The sequence below is a fragment of the Sphaeramia orbicularis genome, chromosome 8 (genome assembly GCF_902148855.1).
Source record: "Sphaeramia orbicularis chromosome 8, fSphaOr1.1, whole genome shotgun sequence".
Lineage (NCBI taxonomy): Eukaryota > Metazoa > Chordata > Actinopteri > Kurtiformes > Apogonidae > Sphaeramia > Sphaeramia orbicularis.
Window position 1 is genome coordinate 3,179,635 of NC_043964.1, and position 19,590 is coordinate 3,199,224.

A 19,590-nucleotide genomic window follows, 5' to 3' on the forward strand; every position below is an offset into this window, starting at 1 on the left:
TGGTTTGTTTGTGTTGTTCTGTGTGGTGTTTGTGTCATTATTTCTGTTTAATCTCATAGACAGACTGACCTACTGCACTTGGGGACTATGGAAAAAAGACTAGTCCTGCCCCTGCACCCTGCATGATGCTGCAAATGGATGGAGGAACAAACTCACTGCCAAAAGTGGACGCCCATAATGTCCCGACTGCAGCCAGACAAGACGATAATACAAGTGGAAGGCAGTGTCTCTGTGGGTAAATACACCAATGCGAACTTCTAGTGCACAGGTGTCAAACATGCGGCCCGGGGGCCAAAACCGGCCCGCCAAAACTTCCAATCTGGCTCGTGGGATGACTTTGCAAAGTGCAAAAATGACCCTGAAGATATTAAGTCAAGGGCATCAAACTCAAAAATAACAGCATAATAACCTATAAATAATTACTCTAATTACTAATTACTACTAACAATTTTCTTCTTTAATGTGAAAAAAAAAAAAGACATTATGCCTATAAATAATAGCAACACCATTTTTTTTCCCTCTTTGATTTATTGTAAAGAACATTAAATTCTGATATCCTTTAACAATAAAATGTCAATAAACGGAACAAATATGAAGAACCTGAAATATCTAAAGAAAAATAAGTGCAATTTTAACAAATGTTTTGTGCCTTGGTAGATCTGATCTGTAATGCACATGTGTAAATCATAAGTTTAGGCAGAATATTGATAAAATTGTGCTTATTTTTCTTCAGAAATTTCTGTTTTCTTAGATTATTTACATCTTTTTTGTTTTGGATAATTTGTAAAGTGTAAACATTTTCAAAATTCCAAAATTTTTTGCACTGAAAAATTTGGAATTGTCATTATTTATAGGTTTTATGCTATTTTTTTTAATGGTTTGGCCCACTTGAGATTGAATTGGGCTGAATGTGGCCCCTGAAATAAAATGAGTTTGACACCCCTGTTCTAGTGGGTTAGAAGAGCTGATTGAGAGGTGATTGTTATTGCTTGAGTTGATACATTTTTCTACAAAAATCTCTTTTGACACACACCTATGTTTAATCCCAAGGTTTTAGGATATTCAGTTGTGACACCAGAATACAAAGTAACATCTTAAATCCCAGAAATGGTGGCTATGTGTCATGGAAAAGCTGCTGTGAAGGTGGAGAGGACCTGCTTCAGTTAGCTTAATGTGTACTTCAGCGAGGCTTAACTAATGCAAGTGTTAAATACCTCAGGTGTCATCCTCTGCAGCAGATCACTGGATCATGTAGGACACCTATAGTTAGGCTCCTAGATCCAATTTAAATCCACAATATATTCATGGTATATTTTAATCCAACAGACACCGTGTAATCACAGTATAAATCAGCACCGATGAATGTTATCAGAAGGATTCTTTAAAGACTATTTGCTTTGACGTAAGTTGCATCATGTTGAAGTTCAAATATACATTACTATATGCCGAACACACTCAAGGACCTTTTATGTCCTATTCAAACAGCCCTTCATGATCTTCCTTGAGGGTATTTTGTTCTCCTTGAACATCTGAATATCAAGTTGCACTCGCCTTAAATAGCTTTTCTTCAATCTCTGTTTCTCTTTTCGACATAAGTTCTTTCATTCAAATTAAAATCTATAGTATTGGTTTAGCCAAGGTTATGGCAGTTTGGGCATCTAAGAAAATGAGCACAATTTAAAAACGGATGAGTCTTTTGACACTTATATAACTAAAAGAAAATAAAAAGCTGTTTCAAATGTACTATGTGACATTGATAACACTGGTCAACAACAGATTTATTGTTTCAGTTTTTTGAGCTGATTTAGGATCATTTTGGTGCTGAATCCAAAAATCACATTAATTTTGCTCAATCAGGTCAACTTTCTGAACTATGCTACATATTGGCTTTTGAACATTTTTGCTTACATTTATGGGCATTTTCACATCATATGATACAAAATTCTTTCATATTTCTTGCAATAAACGAGTTCTGAAGATTTGACTTTTGCCAATTTATGATTAATGTTTTTTTTAATATTACAGGTGAATGAAATGGCTTCGACTAGAAGATCTTGCAAAAATAAGCCTGACGTATTCTGCTACATCTGCGGTGAATACACCATTGTACCTAACAGGAATCAAGTCGCAAGTTTCATAAAGTGTACTTACCAATCTGATTTTGGTATTAATTATTATATTTTGTGTGAAGATCAAATTTTTCCAAAACAAATTAGCAAAAAAACCTGACCTGATTGAGAAAAACAGATGTCATTTTTGGATTTAGCGGTGCAAAATGGTCCTAATTCAGTTGAAAAAACTGAGACAACTTGCAAAAAACATGTTTTTGTAACCCAGTGTAATTAGAATATCAGGTTCCTGCCTGCAATTAAATCCATCTTTTTTCTAAGGCATAGTTTCCGTTCATGTAATATCGATGGTAAATATGGAGAGTGAATGCACACAGTCGTGTCTGTGTTTGCTTGGGAAGTAACTCATGAGGTCAGGGACCTTGTTCTGCTGTCTTTGACCTTGTTTGTCACATCCCTACGTGAGAATTTCCAGTCATACAATATATACCCTGCTGACAGCCACAGCTACTGGAGAATAAATGGGATTGTCAGAGCCTTCAGGAGCGACTGGTTCCTGCTATGATCCTGTTTACATTTCAGATGCATGTTTTGCTACTGAACAAATTAGGTGTTTTCTCTCCATGTTTAACATGAACTGTATCCATGAGCCGCCTCATTCGACCAGTTAGTCCATCTGCGGTGATTAGCATCAGTCAGTTTGTTAGTGTTCTGGCGTCAGGGCCTAATGAGTTAATCAGTTGGCAGGTTTTCCCATGGGTTGGAGTCGTCGTTATGGCTGTGAAATGCTTTTACCCCTCATGGTGTCTTCCTTCTGCTCCTCAAAGATGTTCAGGTCCTGCCAAGGTTTCAAGTGACTATCTCTATTTTCCTTCCCTGTTCCTTCTACTCTTTTCGAAGGGTGGGAGAGTGGGGGTTCTGAAGTGACTGGCAGTAAAATTGAGTGTGTGGTTACTTGAGGGGGGGGGGGGTGTTGAAGTGATAAAAAGGGATGAAGGAGGAGATGCAGGCAGGCAGATCCACAGACAAGGAGGGAGGAAGACACTCCTAGGAATCATTGTAGACAGACAAAGACATGCCTGAGCCCCAGAACCCAGGTAAGGTGGTCCAACTTGTAGAATTATGTCAGAATTTCACTAATCAAAAACACAACTGGAAGCAGACAAATCATTGTTGAGAGGATGGGGGAACAGTATTACATAGTTTTGTGTAATATAGCAATTGGAGCTCTGCATCACAGCTTCTATACAGATAAAAAGCAGTTTATTTGTCACAAAAAATGCAACAGATAAAATGTGGACTGGAATATTGATTAAGATTTTACCAGTAAATGCTCATTATGTTGTCCAAAATTGTGATGGGAGAGAAATATCAGGATATGATCATAATGGTAATGTGTTTGGTAAGAATTTTAGATTTAAATGAGTAGGAACATATTTATTATGTTTTTATAACCTCACCTATGTGCGGCAGTGATTCAGCTTTAGCCCTACCATCTAATATCTGCAATCGTTTAAAGTAAAAATAAAATGCAATTACTTTTCGAGTTAATATATACATATATATATATATATATATATATATATATATATATATATATATATATATATATATATATATATATATATATTTATATATATATATATATGTTTTTTTTTTTTTTTTTTTTTTTTCCATAAATGTGTGCAATAATGATGATAAAATTAGACCAAAGCGGTGGAATATTGGTGGTAATGATAACAGATTTAAGGCTTTTAAAGGGACTAATGTGTGTCAGAGTGAATCCTCTTTGGAATTACAGGTTCATTAAGCTGAGAAAAGATGGAGAGGGCAAAAGTCAGTATATGTGTGTCTGCATGCTTTTCAGAATCAACCCATCGAACCCTAATGTAGAAAAAATCTGGTCTTCAAAGCTATAATAATGTCGCGTTCTCTTTATTTCAGACTAAAATGATGACACTATTCTATTCATTTTGGATGATGTAATTCACTTACAGCAAGCTCTTTTTCACAGCACTATGGGATGCCGGCAGTGAAGCTTAACCTTCCTACATTACATTTAATAATATCAGCACCGAAACATTAACCGACCACAGAAACAGCATTGTAATAGGTGACATTAAACTGTACACCGGGTAGTACATGTTTATATGTTTCTATCAAGCACAAGCATCTGAACCGCGCCTCAACTGTCTTTGTCACCGGAGCCTGTGCAGCACTGTAAATCAGCCGGGAGCTGCATGCATGAAGAAAGGAGGAAAGAAGGATAGGATAAGGAAAGCAGATAAAAGCGAACAGATGAGCAGGATGATTTGTTAGAGGAACCTCTGCCAAGTCAGGTGTAACTACCTTATGTCGTATCTCTATACCTCAGACACCTAATCTATCTGACCCTGATTGCCTCCCTCATTCTGTTACGCTGTCTCTTCTGCCGGCATCCATCTCTCCTCGCCAGTCTGCAGGAAGCTCACCACATCACTGTTATTGTGTAGAAAAAGTCCAAACTCCCATTTATTGTGGATTTTAGTCATCCGTTTGTTGCTCTCAGGCTTGTAAATTTAAAGAACTCCTTCAGTGGAAAAATTGCAAACACGTTTTGTAAGAGATAAACATCCTTATTATTTTAATTGCGGAGACACATTCGAATTGATGTGCACTGATGAAACACATTGTAAGTTAGTAGTTGCATCTTATTTTATATTAACCATATGCGTCCAATCCAGTGACCTGAAACCACATGTATTCTATTCCTAACACCACATCACTTCCAAATTGTTGCCATTCTCCTGTTATGACGTGAAAGAAGTCACTAACTCCCATTTGTTGGGATTTTAGTCAAATAATTACATTTTACGATTACATTATACTTCATATCATCTGTTTCATTTGTAAAGACTATGTAGGATTACTTTGTTTTGTTGCATATTTGAAGTGAACTGAACTAAACTAAATTAAACATTTGCTATGAAGTGGACAAACATTTAATCATTTCTTCTCCTTAACAAACTTTTTCACAACAAACTGGAAAAGACTGTGAATGTGTTTTCAAGTTTTAAGTGTTTATTTACTTAATAGCTGCTGAGACGTGATAAAACCTTTTGTAAGTTGAATCATTTCATAGAATTTCAATGTAATTCTTAGAGCTCTGTCCCTTTCTATTCTTCATCATGAAGTAATTCCATCCCTGCATTTCATTTTATTGCACTAATACGCGTCCAATCCAGTGACCTGAAACCACATGTATTCTATTCCTAACACCACATCACTTCCAAATTGTTGCCATTCTCCTGTTATGACGTGAAAGAAGTCACTAACTCCCATTTGTTGGGATTTTAGTCAAATAATTACATTTTACGATTACATTATACTTCATATCATCTGTTTCATTTGTAAAGACTAAGTAGGATTATTTTGTTTTGTTGCATATTTAAGTGAACTAAACTAAATTAAACATTTGCTATGAAGTGGACAAACATTTAATCATTTCTTCTCCTTAAACTTTTTCACAACGAACTGGAAAAGACTGTGAATGTGTTTTCAAGTTTTAAGTGTTTATTTACTTAATAGCTGCTGAGACGTGATAAAACCTTTTGTAAGTTGAATCATTTCATAGAATTTCAATGTAATTCTTAGAGCTCTGTCCCTTTCTATTCTTCATCATGAAGTAATTCCATCCCTGCATTTCATTTTATTGCACTAATATGCGTCCAATCCAGTGACCTGAAACCACATGTATTCTATTCCTAACACCACATCACTTCCAAATTGTTGCCATTCTCCTGTTATGACGTGAAAGAAGTCACTAACTCCCATTTGTTGGGATTTTAGTCGAATAATTACATTTTACAATTACATTATACTTCATATAACCTCCTAAGACCCAGGAAATGTCAGCAAAGTACCACCTTTTTTTGTTTTTTATTAAATCAGTGCCTATATTGGAAACTTCATGATGCAACAGTTTTTTCAGATGCAGTTTTTAAAAGTTTTATGGAATTTCCTTTGTGGTGGACAGTTTTCTTTCTTTTTTTTTTTTTTTTTCTTGTATAAAGTTGTGAAACTCTTGTCCAAAAATGTGGACAGAAAACCCATAGCTGAGTCTGAGGAGGATAATCTGTTTCATTTGTAAAGACTAAGTAGAATTACTTTGTTTTGTTACATATTCGAAATAAACTAAACTAAACTAAACTAAACTGAACATTTGCTCTGAAGTGGACAAACATTTAATCATTTCTTCTCCTTAACAAACTTTTTCACAACGAACTGGAAAAAAACATGAATTTGTTTTCAAGTTTTAAGTGTTTATTTACTTAATAGCTGCTTAGATGTGATAAAAACTTTTGTAAGTTGAATCATTTCACAGAATTTCAATGTAATTCTTAGAGCTCTGTCCCTTTCTATTCTTCGTCCTGAAGTAATTCCATCCCTGCATTTCATTTTATCGTACTAATGTGTGGCCAATCTAGTGATCTGACATCACACGTATCGAATTCCCAACACCGCATTACTACCTTCTCTCCGGCTGCTCTTGTTCTGGCGTTTCCACCCATTCCAAATTGTTGCCCGACTCTTGAACTTCATAACACTTTCTCAGCTTTGGAGCCCCTCTGCCCCTGTCGCTCAGCTGGCTGCAGCTCATGTGACTCCCCTGGTGGCGTCTTGCTCTTCGCCGTTAAGGCCACCAGGGATACAAGAAGCTGAGTGGATCAGGAAGAAGCACGCATCCCAATAAACAGCCACAGGAATAGGCCTCAAGTACAGGAAAGGCGGCTGTCGCCTCGGCAATCCTTGAAGGGGAAAACGCCTTTGGAAGGGGAGGGGTGTGCCCATTTGGTTAACCCCTATTTAACCTACATTTATTAAAAAAAAATAAACAGCCTAGCAGGATTCTCCTCTCCCACAGCAGCACAGTATTGTTCACTTCTTTTGTCTGATGAAGCAGTGAAGCCACGTACAAAGTAATTAGACCTTATGCGCAGGTTTTGATGCTAATAGGTACAAGGTGTAAGGGTGTCAGTTTGCTGTCGCTGCTCCATTCCTGAATGTGCAGAAATAACAACACAAGTTTTAATTACCGCTAGTCCTGTCAGAAGCAAGCATCTTTAGTCACACTGCCTTCCTTTAACTCAGCCAGCGCGGTCACCAGAATAACATGTTCTCACCAAGGTTCTAATAGTGTTGGATTTTTCATTCTAGTTTAGTTTTATTTAGTTTTGACTTTTTTTTCTCTAATTCAGTTCGTTTTAATTTGTTTTTAGAGCGGTTTGCTAGTTTTTATTAGTTTTCGTTATTTTCTAAATGCTTAGTTTTAGTTTTAATTTTAGTTTAGTCATCTCTTTTCTCTTCTTCTCTGTCGTCGTATTCAAATAAATCCCAGACAGGACTCTGCTGCTTTCTCCCAACTTTAGTCTCCATGTTTCCAGGTAGAGTGGGGACCAGAAGACGACTGGAAACCACAAGTGAACACAAGTGACGGACCCTTAAATATCATATGGTGCCTCTAGCTAAAATTGCTAGAGCGAAATAAACTGATTTCATATCAATCTGACATTGACAAAAACAAAAACGAAGGGAATTTTATCCATAATTTTTATAAGTTTTAGTTAGTTTTGTAAACACACAATACAGTTTCAGTTAGTTATCGTTTTTTTTCTCTTTTAATCATAGTTTTTATTTATTTCAGTTAACAAAAATGTTTTTTCAATTCTAGTTTTTGTCGTTTCGTTAGTTTTTGTTAACGATAATAACCTTGGTTCTCACAGATATGGGTAATGTCAACACTTTGGACCAACATTATGTTGTAAAATATTTTTGTGTGTTCACTGCAGTGTTCTCTGTGGTTTACTGTGTAACCAGCAGTGGCATCTAGTGGTGAAGTTGCTAAATACTGCTAATTGAAATATGGTAATCTGCTGTACAGACATGCAGCTACCTCCTCTTTAAGGATCCTCAGTTCAGTATATAATGCTTCTTTACATTTTATTTCGAATGCAAAATCTCTCACTCACTACTGCATTCTCTCTGACTTAATGGGCTGGACATCATTAACCCTCCGCAGACAAAAACACTGGGTTATGTTCATCTTTGAAGCTCTGCTGGGTAAACTCCCAAAATATCTCAGAACTCTTCTTTCTGTTCGCTCTAGTCGTTTCATCTACGTTCCTCTAAGTGGTTGCTTTTGACTGTTCCTGAGTTCTGACAGACTTTGGAAAAACAGCATTTTCCTACCATGCACCATGGTCGTGGAATAATCTTCAAAAAACTGTAAAACTACAGACATTCATTTCTGTTAATGATTTTAAAAGTGTCATGGAGAATGCAGTAAAGGAGGAATGTCTCTGTCTTTCTTGATGCCATTATGGTTGAACAGATGTTATTGTGTTTTATTGTTCATTGTGTTTCATGTATGTGTTTTATGTTGTTTGGACTTTGTATGGCTGATACCTTGGCCTGGTCTCCCTTGCAAAAGAGATTCCTAATTTAAATGGGACTTCCTGGCCAAAAAAGGTTCAAAAAAAGGTAAAAAAAAAAAAAAAAAAAAAAAAAAAAAAGCTGTTGTTCAATTTATGTTCAGCAAGTTTGTTTCGGAGTTTTAGTCAAAGGGATATGAACTAATAAGCAGCACAACATGGTGGATACAAAGAGGACCTGTTCCCTCTGTAGACTTAATCAGATCAGTGTACGATACCTAATTCTTATTTTCGAGTGATTACTCATTGATGATACATGAATATGAATATCATGTCCCATTTCTGCACTTAGATTCCTCCAAGTGTTTAAATGTTTATAGCTGCTTCTCTCAGAAATTACATTTATTTGTAATATTTAACATGATAATTTTATTAGACACTGGCAGCTCTTGATTAGGTTTTACAGAAAGCTATGTAGGTGTAATTGAATACAAAAAAAAAATGCAAGGACATGATGACAAACATGTAATGTTTAAACCAAACCACAACCATTTCTGGACCCTAACAAGCACTTTTTTTAAAAAAAAAAATCTTTTTATTTGGACACATTTTCAGGACACACATCCTCTCCATGCAGGTACAAGCATATGTCCAATTTTCCAGTTTTCCACAAAAACAAAAACAAAAAACAACTAACAACAAATAAAAACTTTAAAAAGGGAGAAAAGTAATACCACCCCCCAACCTACATTGGTCCACATTCACTTAATTACGAGTGTTATAGCTATTCTGTTCTGTTAGGTTTTCTATAGATGTTTTATCAAGATAAGAGAGGAAAGGCTTCCATGAAATGTAAAATTTCTCAGTTGATCCTGAATTTGAACTTGATCTTTTCCAGTTTCAAGAAAGACATTACGTCCGTTATCCAGGCATGTTCTGCTGGACGTTTAGGAGACTTCCAGTGTAGGAGGATGCATCTACGGGCAATCAAAGAAGCAAATGCTAACACATTTAGTTTCTGTGTGGTGAACTTAGGATAATTCAGGGGGACTCCAAAGATCTAACAAGTACCTTTAATCCTGAATCATAAACCTGCTGGAGCTGGGAAGTGCACGTCTGTATCAGCAACATGAATCATTGATTTTGTGAGTTCACCAATCACTGCAACCACTTTGTGATAATTAAAGACAGGCAAAAAAAAAAAACCTCATCACTGTAACATCAGAATCAGAATCAGAATCTCTCATTGTACACGTACAACGAAATTGAGGTAGAGCTCTCCAACTGCAAGAAATTACAAGGCACAACAAAAGACAATAGAAGGCACACTGTTTACATTATGAAAAATAAAAGATAGAGGTGTAACTAGGAATATTTGTAAAAAAGATATATAGATTTGGTAGTGCAAAATATTTTGACAGCAGTGCAAATGGAATTGGAAAAGTGCAAATGACATGGGAATTTAAATACTGTAGGATAAATAGAGTGAAAGGATAAAATAATTTAGAAGGCTTTAAACATTAGACAGATATTGCACATGTTACAGGGTATGGAAGTAGACTTACAGCAGGGCTGTCAAACTCATTTTAGTTCAGTTCCACATTCAGCTAAATTTGATCTGCAGTGGGCTGAACCAGTGAAATAATAACATATTAATATATAAATAATGTCAAGTCTAAACTTTTTTCTATGTTTTAGAGTAAAAAAAGTACATTTACCTTATGAACAGGTTTACATCTGCAGACTGTCCTTTCAAAAGATGTGAATAACATGAACAAACTGAAACAATACGTGTAATTTTAACAATATTCTGTCTCAGTTTATCATTTCCACATGTACATTAAAACTTACAGATCACACTGGATCTACAAATACACAAAACATTTAGTAACAGGGAGAATCTTGTTAAAATTATACTTACTTCTCTTAAGGCATTTCAGGTTGTTCCTATTTGTTCAGGTGATTCACATTTTTTTTTGGCGAAATTATACTTTGTTTTAGTGTAAATACATGAAAATATTTACATTTACAAAGAGAAAAATGTGGAGTTGTCATTATTTGTATGTTATTGTGATAGTATTTTACTGGTTTGACCCACTTCAGATTGAATTGGTCTGAATGTGGAACCTGAACTAAAAGGATTGTTCATATCTTAGTGTAATTTTTGCATTTCGCAAATTCATCCCAAGGGCCGGACTGGACCCTTTGGCAGGCCGGATTTGGCCCCCGGACCACATGTTTGACACCTGTGACTTACAGTGTATAAACGCTGATATAAAATTAAATCTATTTTAATTTCTCAAACGCTGACATTGTACGTGCTTGTGGTTTACCGAAATGTCCAGTAGGAACATTTGTCCCGGAAACTGGCTTACCTCAGGATACTGGGCATCTACGAGGTTTCACTCCTTTGTTTTTAGAGGAAAGCAGCTGTTTAGCAGAAGGCTAAAACCTTCTGTCACCCTCATAGACCTCGAGGTATAAGAGGGACAACATCATGTCATCCCCCACCCCTTAACCCTACGACCACACGTCTCACAACCGGTCTAGTGTAGCATTACCTCATACCAAGGCTATCATCAAGTTCCCACAGGTATGCACCCTGAGCGTGATGGATTGCCGACAGATGCAGAGTCAAGCGACTGCGCCACGGGTTCCTACAAAGAGAGCGTGAAAAGTTAACTGAGCCCTACTATATCATTAACAAAGACTCTCTAATCACAGCCAGAATAGTGCGCTGTGTAGTGGATCCACACCAGAATTTATCCCTTATTCTTAAAGCCTCCTCTGTGATTTGCGAGGGGCCTTGGCCTATTTGGAGTGCAGGCTGTGTTGATGCGAGCTGGAAGACAAAAGGAAATGAATAGAAAGCTGAAGTGGATGACAGCTTAATACGGTATTTAAAGCCGCCTTTGTTTACTGAACACCACAGATTCCTCATCCCTAAATTAGAGTTGCATTTAGCAATTGTTTTCTTATGTTGAGCCTGCTTTATTCACATAATAACGATTCATTCAAATCGTCAGGAAAGTTTACAGCGATGCCATAAAATCTAATCTTCAGTTTTGCATCCCTTTTTATTCCTCTTCCAACCTTATTACCAAATCCTCCGCTTTCTCCACCCTTGGTCATCCATAAATCTTCATCCTCTTGTGTTGCACAGGAGATGAGAGATGAGGAAGAGGAGGGGGAGAAGGACATTACAAGTGGAATCCAAACAAGCCATAATTCTTATCATCACACCTATAAACCTGTGTTGCACCATCTCATCCCACATTTCCCTTCAAAGGCTTGTGCGTCTAATCCAGGGCTCTCAAACTCATGTTCTTTCAGGTTCCACATTCAGCCCCATTTGATCTCCAGTGGGCCGAACCAGTAAAATAATAACAGAATAACCTGTAAATAATGACAACTGCAAATTTTTGTCTTTGTTTTAGTGCAAAAAAAACCCATTAAATTATGGCAATACTTACTTTTATAAACTATCCAAACAAAAAAAGATGTGAATAACCTGAAAAAACTGAAATTTCTTAAGAAAATTAAGTGCAATTTTAACAATATTCTGTCTCAACTGGTCCTTTCTACATGTGCATTATGGATCAGATCTACAAAGACACTAAACACTGAGGAACAGGCAGAAAAGAGTTCAAATTGTGCAGAATTTTCTTTAGACATTTCAGGTTGTTCATATTTGTTCAGGTTATTCACATTTTATTGGTACAGGATAGTTTGTAAATGTAAATATTTTCATAATTTAATGATATTTTTTGCATTAAAACAAAGACAAAAATTTGAAGTTGTCATTATTTATAGACATAATGTAATATTATTTTTTTCACATCAAACCGAGAAGAAAATCTGGAGTCTTTCTTTTTTTGTCAGTTATTCTGCTGTTATTATTTGACTGTAGATCATATTGGTCTGTATGTGGAACCGACACTAAAATGAGTTCCACAGCCTTGACTGTGGAATGTTTACACTTTGCAAATTCATCCCAGGGGTCGGATTGGAACCTTTTGGGGGGACACATTTGGCCCCTGGGACGCATGTTTGAGACCCCTGGACTTATCTCAGTCCTAAATTCCAACAGGTTTAATGTATGAAATCACAAAGGTTTTTCAGCACTTTTAATATTTAATAAACAGGCTAGAAACGTAATTGTTAATCCTTTACTTTGTGGAATATAAATACATAGATTGTTATGTATTTATTCCATGGATTATTTTTGCACCCAAATCCTATTGCATCATATTGCATTTGCCCGTCCTGGAAGAGCGGTTCATTTTTTGTGGCTCTTGTTATTGAAGGGGGGGTTCCTTAGACGAACCAATTATTGACTTGACTAATAAAACAGAGCTAGGTGAAAATGCTTTTGTATTGTTGAATAGATGATCCAAAGCACTTCAACAGATTCACATACAGGTTTCTGACAATTACTTTCCATGTCCATGTAAGGCCTCAATAAATAAAGGTTCAGAGTTTGTCACAGAGAGAATGAAAATGTTATTAACCGCACGCTCAGTTTTCAGTGATGAAATAAACTGCCAAGAATATGAAATTAGATTTAGAATTCATGAAAAAAAAACAAAAAAAACAAGTGGCTTGGAATTCTGGGGAATGGAAACTAAGCAATGTAGCCTAGCTGCTGAATAGAAGTAACAGTTAAACGTATGTTAGCCATCTAGTGGACAGTGTTCTCACATTCACCTGAAGCTGTGTAGACTCACTTAAAACCGTCTAAACTGGACGTTTTTGTTGAGTTCACAGCTGCTAAACATCCTCCTTAGCTGTCTACTTGTCTAAGATGGTTACTGACAAAAAAGAAAGTGCAGTTTCTTGCAGTAGTTAAATAATGCTGAAGGGTCAAAACATAATGTCCCGTCAGAGAGCGAACTTTAATTGATTGCCATTCCAACATTTATTTTAATATAAAGTAGCTCCTCGTTTTGGATAATCCCTTATGGTCCCACTAAAGCAAAAATGAACTTAAAAGTAAAAATGTGGGTCATTTAGCAACACTAATCTGTCAAATTATCTCTAAAATGTCCTGTCCGAGAAATTTCAAATACCGTGTTTTGACCCTGTAGTAATTTTTTTTTCTTGATTTGCACAAATATTTTTTTCTGTTTCTGCAAGTTAACGACAACAACAAAGTTATTTGTAGTAACTTAGCCCAGATGCAATCGCTTGAGAGAAGGAAGGGGCAAGGACCTCAGCTCCAAAATATAATCAGTGTGGAAGAATGGAATCTAATCTAATCTAATCTAAAAGAACGTGCAGCCACTGAAGTCGACAGGTCTGACTGCGCACTCGCCTATACTGTGGCACACTTCTGGAGTTTATTTGTTTTTCTTTCTTAATAAAACAGACTTTTTCTTGCAAGTTTTACTGTAGTTTTGTTTGTTTTGTTTAGTTATTTATTTAAAAATTTGCATTAAAACTGAATAACAAAAGGATTATATAAAAGAAAATCCAACATTCAAAAAGGAGCGGGATGAAGTTTAATTTATAATCTCCTGCCCCCTTACCCCATCCTTCAGTTTACCCTAAATTCCTACGTCAGATCCCATAAGTAACTCAAAAATCCTACACATATCAGACAAAATTCTGTCTATGCACAAAACACAAAATTACTATACATATCAACAAGGATGCCGCTACCAATTATGGGCCCCATGAAAACATAGTCGTTGTGGACCCTACAGAAATTGAGTATCTTCTTACCGGGGGGATGGGGGGTGTTACATGTGTTGGGGTGCGGTTCATGAACACCGTCACTTATCTTATCATAGCGTGAAAACAAAACTTAACATGATTTCAGCGTTCACCTCCCTACTTCTACAGCTCTTTCACAACTTCTATATTCAATGGGCCCCCTCCACTGCTCTATGGGCCCCAATTTGTCATGTTTACCGCCCCCCCCCCTCCCTTATCGGCACCCCAACATATCAAGGATAGACTGTCCATTTTGCAGCAGCATTTCACTTTAAAGTAAACTCTGTCCTTTTTGTTTAATAGGTTACACTTGATGAAGTTCACCACTACTTTTTTTACAGTTAGTTGGATAGCATTTAGCGTTAGCTCACCCATGACCCACTGAAGACAGCTTCTGCAGCCCCCCCCCCCCCCCCCCCCCCCCCAAAAAAAAAGCCAACATGGTTACAGCCAAAATGCAAACTCCTGCCAGTCTATGACCTACGGGGAGCATTTCGACCAAAAACCAGGTGAATGTCAGTCAGTAGTCAGTATATTTAATTATAATCTGTATTTACATTTCTATGTGCTTAAACAGTTCAATTTAGCATTAACCTATATATTTTTTGTAACATTTTCAGCCAGTGTTTACTACAAAACAAATAAATCTCTGAACTTATTTTACTCTGACATTAGACCCAGACTTCTTCTCTCTCTGGCTGTAGCTCCACAGCCAAAAACAAAAATATAGGTCATCCAAATTTACAAACACATCACCGCAACCATTCCTGGTCAAGTCATTTAACATTGTGATCTCCTATTAATAGAATAAAACAACATAACAGTGTCGTGACAGATTCTTCAATAGGTTAAGATCAAGTGCAAATGTGCAGAGTGAATGTGCAGAGTCAGTGTTTTCGCTGACTTTGTATTTTAAGTATCTCCTCCTTGGGCGTTTGGCTGAATGAGCTCAAAATCAGAGTACATTATCTAGAGAAGTGGGGCATCAAAATTTAGCCAAATTTTTGGGATCGGTATCACCGTTTTTATATGACGAGGTTGCAAACTTTGCAAAGTTTTTTCAAAAATGTACCAATACAAAATTTGCTTCAGCTCAGAAGTATGAACACCGATTTGGCTCAAATTTGACTCAGATGTCAATCTCCCAGGCCTACACCCATGTATGAAAGAAATTGAAACTTCACACTATAGCGCCCCCTCCAAATGTTTTTTTTAATGAAAATTGCTTCAGTTCAGACATACGATCACAGATTTGGTTCAAATTTGACTCAGTGGACATCTCCCAGGCCTATACCCATTCAATGGAAGAAACTGACTTTTGCCTCTATAGCGCTCCCTACAGATTTACTTACAATAATTTTTCTGTTCGGACATACGAACACCGATTTGCCTCAAATTTGAATCATTTGTCAATCTCCCAGGCCTACACCCATGCATCAGAGGATATTAAATTTGGTGCTAGAGCAAAGATCTCCTATTAATAGAATAAAACAACATAACAGTGTCGTGACAGATTCTTCAATAGGTTAAGATCAAGTGCAAATGTGCAGAGTGAATGTGCAGAGTCAGTGTTTTCGCTGACTTTGTATTTTAAGTATCTCCTCCTTGGGCGTTTGGCTGAATGAGCTCAAAATCAGAGTACATTATCTAGAGAAGTGGGGCATCAAAACTTAGCCAAATTTTTGGGATCGGTATCACCGTTTTTGTATGACGAGGTTGCAAACTTTGCAAAGTTTTTTCAAAAATGTACCAATACAAAATTTGCTTCAGCTCAGAAGTATGAACACCGATTTGGCTCAAATTTGACTCAGATGTCAATCTCCCAGGCCTACACCCATGTATGAAAGAAATTGAAACTTCACACTATAGCGCCCCCTCCAAATGTTTTTTTTATGAAAATTGCTTCAGTTCAGACATACGATCACAGATTTGGTTCAAATTTGACTCAGTGGACATCTCCCAGGCCTACACCCATTCAATGGAAGAAACTGACTTTTGCCTCTATAGCGCTCCCTACAGATTTACTTTTACAAAAATTTGTTCTGCTTGGACATACGAACACCGATTTGCCTCAAATTTGAATCATTTGTCAATCTCCCAGGCCTACACCCATGCATCAGAGGATATTAAATTTGGTGCTAGAGCAAAGATCTCCTATTAGTAGAATAAAACAACATAACAGTGTCCTGACAGATTCTTTAACAGGTTAAGATGAAGTGCAAATGTGCAGAGTGAAGAAATCCATGAACATTTCAACAAAAATACATAAAATATAAGTCTGAGGTAACCTGATTTATAATTCTCTTAAAATAGATTTCACTGTAAGTTAATATGACGACTGTCAGTGGAATTACAGTAATCAGAAATGTGTCTGTGTCCTCTATCTGCGTGTAGAGTAAATATTTTATCGTCATTCTAGGTTTAATTCCCATACCTTCTCCTCCTACAGGCGTGACGCTGTATTAGTACACGATGCAGCTGCAAGTCAGATCATCAACACTGTCAAATTAACTTGGCAAATGATTGAGTGATAGGGAGAGCAGAGGCTTAAGTGTTCCCTGATTCTGCCGACAGCATCACTCTCCATCCTCAACATAAATGGTGAAACTCAGTCGCGCTCTGCCCCCAGCGTGGATGCCAGCCAAGTACCAATAATACCATTGATACTCATCCTCAGTTTTATAAATAGATCGTTTGAATATTAATCTTCTTTTATACTCTCCTGCCAACGTTCCACATTTTGATACACATTCGAGTATTATGTAAATACAAAAACACATCTTGGTTACAGCATCACACGGTTTAAGTACAGTTGCAGTAGCTCGCTTGTGTGTGATCTTTGGGTATAATAATGGAATGAGTTGCTTTTAAAGTGGGATTAAGGTGCTTCTAAGGCATTGAGGGGATTTCCTGTTGAATTGCAGTGGCAAATATGCGTATAATTTAGAGTGGATAGCTGTTTTACACTTGTTACTAAAAACATCAGAAGCAGAGCTGTGTGCTGAAGGCAGAAGTAATCTGATTGATGCAGTGGGTGGAGCCAAAGACTTTTAGTTTTCATTGCATTTATTTTTAAATGAACAAATACAAAGGGCTTTTGACTGTGTGTCTGTAGACTTCATATGCTGTTAGTTTTGCTTTAGGAAAAAACACAGGAGCCCAGTGTCAATTCCAAGATTCTCAGATTAGTTATGGAACTATGTTGAAAACAGCCTTCCAAAAGTTATTCTGCAAAGAGTAAACTTTTATTATGATTATGATTATGATGATGAAGAAGCATTCATATGTAAGGTGGTTTCTGACTGATGTTGTGTGATCAGCGAGGATGTGCAGATGTTACTTTCTTATCTGGTTAAAACAGATTCTTACTTTTGACTGACTTTAGATGAGTCTAATTCTGACTCTCCATCTGCTGACAAAGTTTTAGGGATCTGAAGTTAATATTGCGTTTCAGGAATGTTGTGAGCAATTTAAGATTGAGCTTATCTTGGCTCTGAACCCCGAGGTTCAATTCAAGAAGCTACTAAAACGGTAACACGCTACTTGCTGGATCGGTATAGATTCAGCTACACAGCAAGAAGAACACAGGGAAACATGAGCATGAGAGTTCACCTGTGACTGTTTGACTTGTATGTCTAATGTGGAAGGGTGCAACGGGGTGCTGTGTAAGAGGGCACCAGGCAGCATTAACAAAGTATGAGCAGTGGGAATATGTTACCAGCCATTGGCGCTCTGCTCAGCCAGAGAGAAGGCCACGTTGGCCCCAGCCTCTAGTTAACACGTCTGCTGTTGCCATAGCTTACGGTTGTAGACACGCTTAAGTGACTTAATATATTCAGCAGTGCTCCGACATCAGGCTAAAACAGAGACAAAACCACATATGAAGTGCATTCCTCTGCAGCAGCATTAGATGCATGAGAGTTTAAGGAGGGAGCTCCTCTGTAAGTGGCATCAAAACATAGATTCAGGCAAATACATATGAGGAATTGGTGCCCTTTTCTAGCTTTGTTGAGCATAAAGAAAGAAATATTTCAATGCTCAAATGTTTAGCTTGGCCTGACTCCTTTGGCTTAACCGACTGAACAAGCAGGAGACGTACGCAGCAAAGGAAGACAGGGAAATGTCAAGCGAGATTAACGAAGCGCATTCCACAGAGGTTACCCTTCAAACGCAAATCAGGAAGAGCGAGCGAGTGAGCAAGATAGAGAGAACGAGAGAGAGGCAGCTTGTGGAGGATGAGCACAGTATTGTAAATCTGCTCATTGTTTTTCAGGTTTTAAAAGGATTGTTCCCTCTGTAATATGATCTGCCATATTAATTTATGAATTAGTCTTGTATATGTATGCATATATGTAGGCTATATATAGGTTTTTAGACGCCTTGTAGGTGTGAGCTTATCAACACTTTTAATTGTCTGGTTTTGTAGATTTTACAGGGTGGAGAAAAACCCTCTGTAGTTAGGAAAAATATCCACCATGGATAATTGGAACAAGAGAAAACACTTTAATGAAGTTAAACCGTACCCATTTAATTGTTATAATAAACCAGGCACTATTCCCACTCAAACAGCCCAAATGTTTATGCACTTTATGTCAGCCCTGTGATGAACTAGCAAAGCATCCAGGATGTAACACACCCTCACCCGATGGTAGTTGTGATAGATTATCCTCTTGAGAAATAAATGGCTCATAAAACGAATGAATGAATGATCGTTACTCCTTTTTCATTTTTTATAGGATCTGAAAAGATCCAGTCTACTTCAATAGATTTAATCATTTTATTTAGCTCTTTGTCTATTTTTCTATTTATTTATTTGGGCGCTTCTATGAAACTGGTCCCTAAAAACAGAACAGAGGGGCTAAAAATTCCAACCAGATGTAGATTAATGTTATGAAGTAAGTTTGGAAGCACTTTGGGTCTATTTTAAAAATAAATATTTACTGAGATAAAAGAGAAACTATTTTTCAGATAAAACACATTTTTATATTACTTTTATACAAAAAACTGCATGTAACACGGTAAAAAGGACACAAAAATTACACGCTACTTTTTTTCAAAATATCTTTTTATTCTCTCACAGGTACATTTTGGGAATCGAACTAATTATGCGAGGCAGAGTGTTTCACAAAAATGACAGCTGTTGCAAAATCACTCCCGATTTATATGTGTTTAAATGGGCAGGTGTAACGTGTAATGCAAGTGGACACGATGGGTTACACACGAAACCTGGAATGACACTGAGATTCATGAAAAACCTGCATGTCTGGATTAGAAAAACCACTAGGATTGTCAAATCTAACACAGTGTCTCTGTAACACTATATAAGACCATTTCAAGTGATGTTTTTGAGATTAAATGCACTGACACCTAGGTAGCTTTTCATGTCCCAATTTTGG

At 36.9% G+C, this 19,590-nt stretch overlaps 1 protein-coding gene across 4 annotated transcripts in view; it reads left to right on the plus strand.

Moving 5' to 3' along the window:
* The first annotated feature begins 3,083 nt into the window (after positions 1 to 3,083).
* Positions 3,084 to 19,590, plus strand: part of mybpc2a (myosin binding protein Ca) — a 92,706-nt gene continuing 76,199 nt past the window's right edge. For 3 of the 4 annotated variants that reach the window (XM_030142201.1, XM_030142202.1, XM_030142203.1), the window contains exon 1: positions 3,084 to 3,166. In XM_030142201.1, the coding sequence (XP_029998061.1) occupies positions 3,145 to 3,166 (22 nt within the window). In that variant the 5' untranslated portion in view covers positions 3,084 to 3,144. The remainder of the gene's footprint in view (positions 3,167 to 19,590) is intronic. The other variant, XM_030142204.1, reaches the window with a different exon arrangement.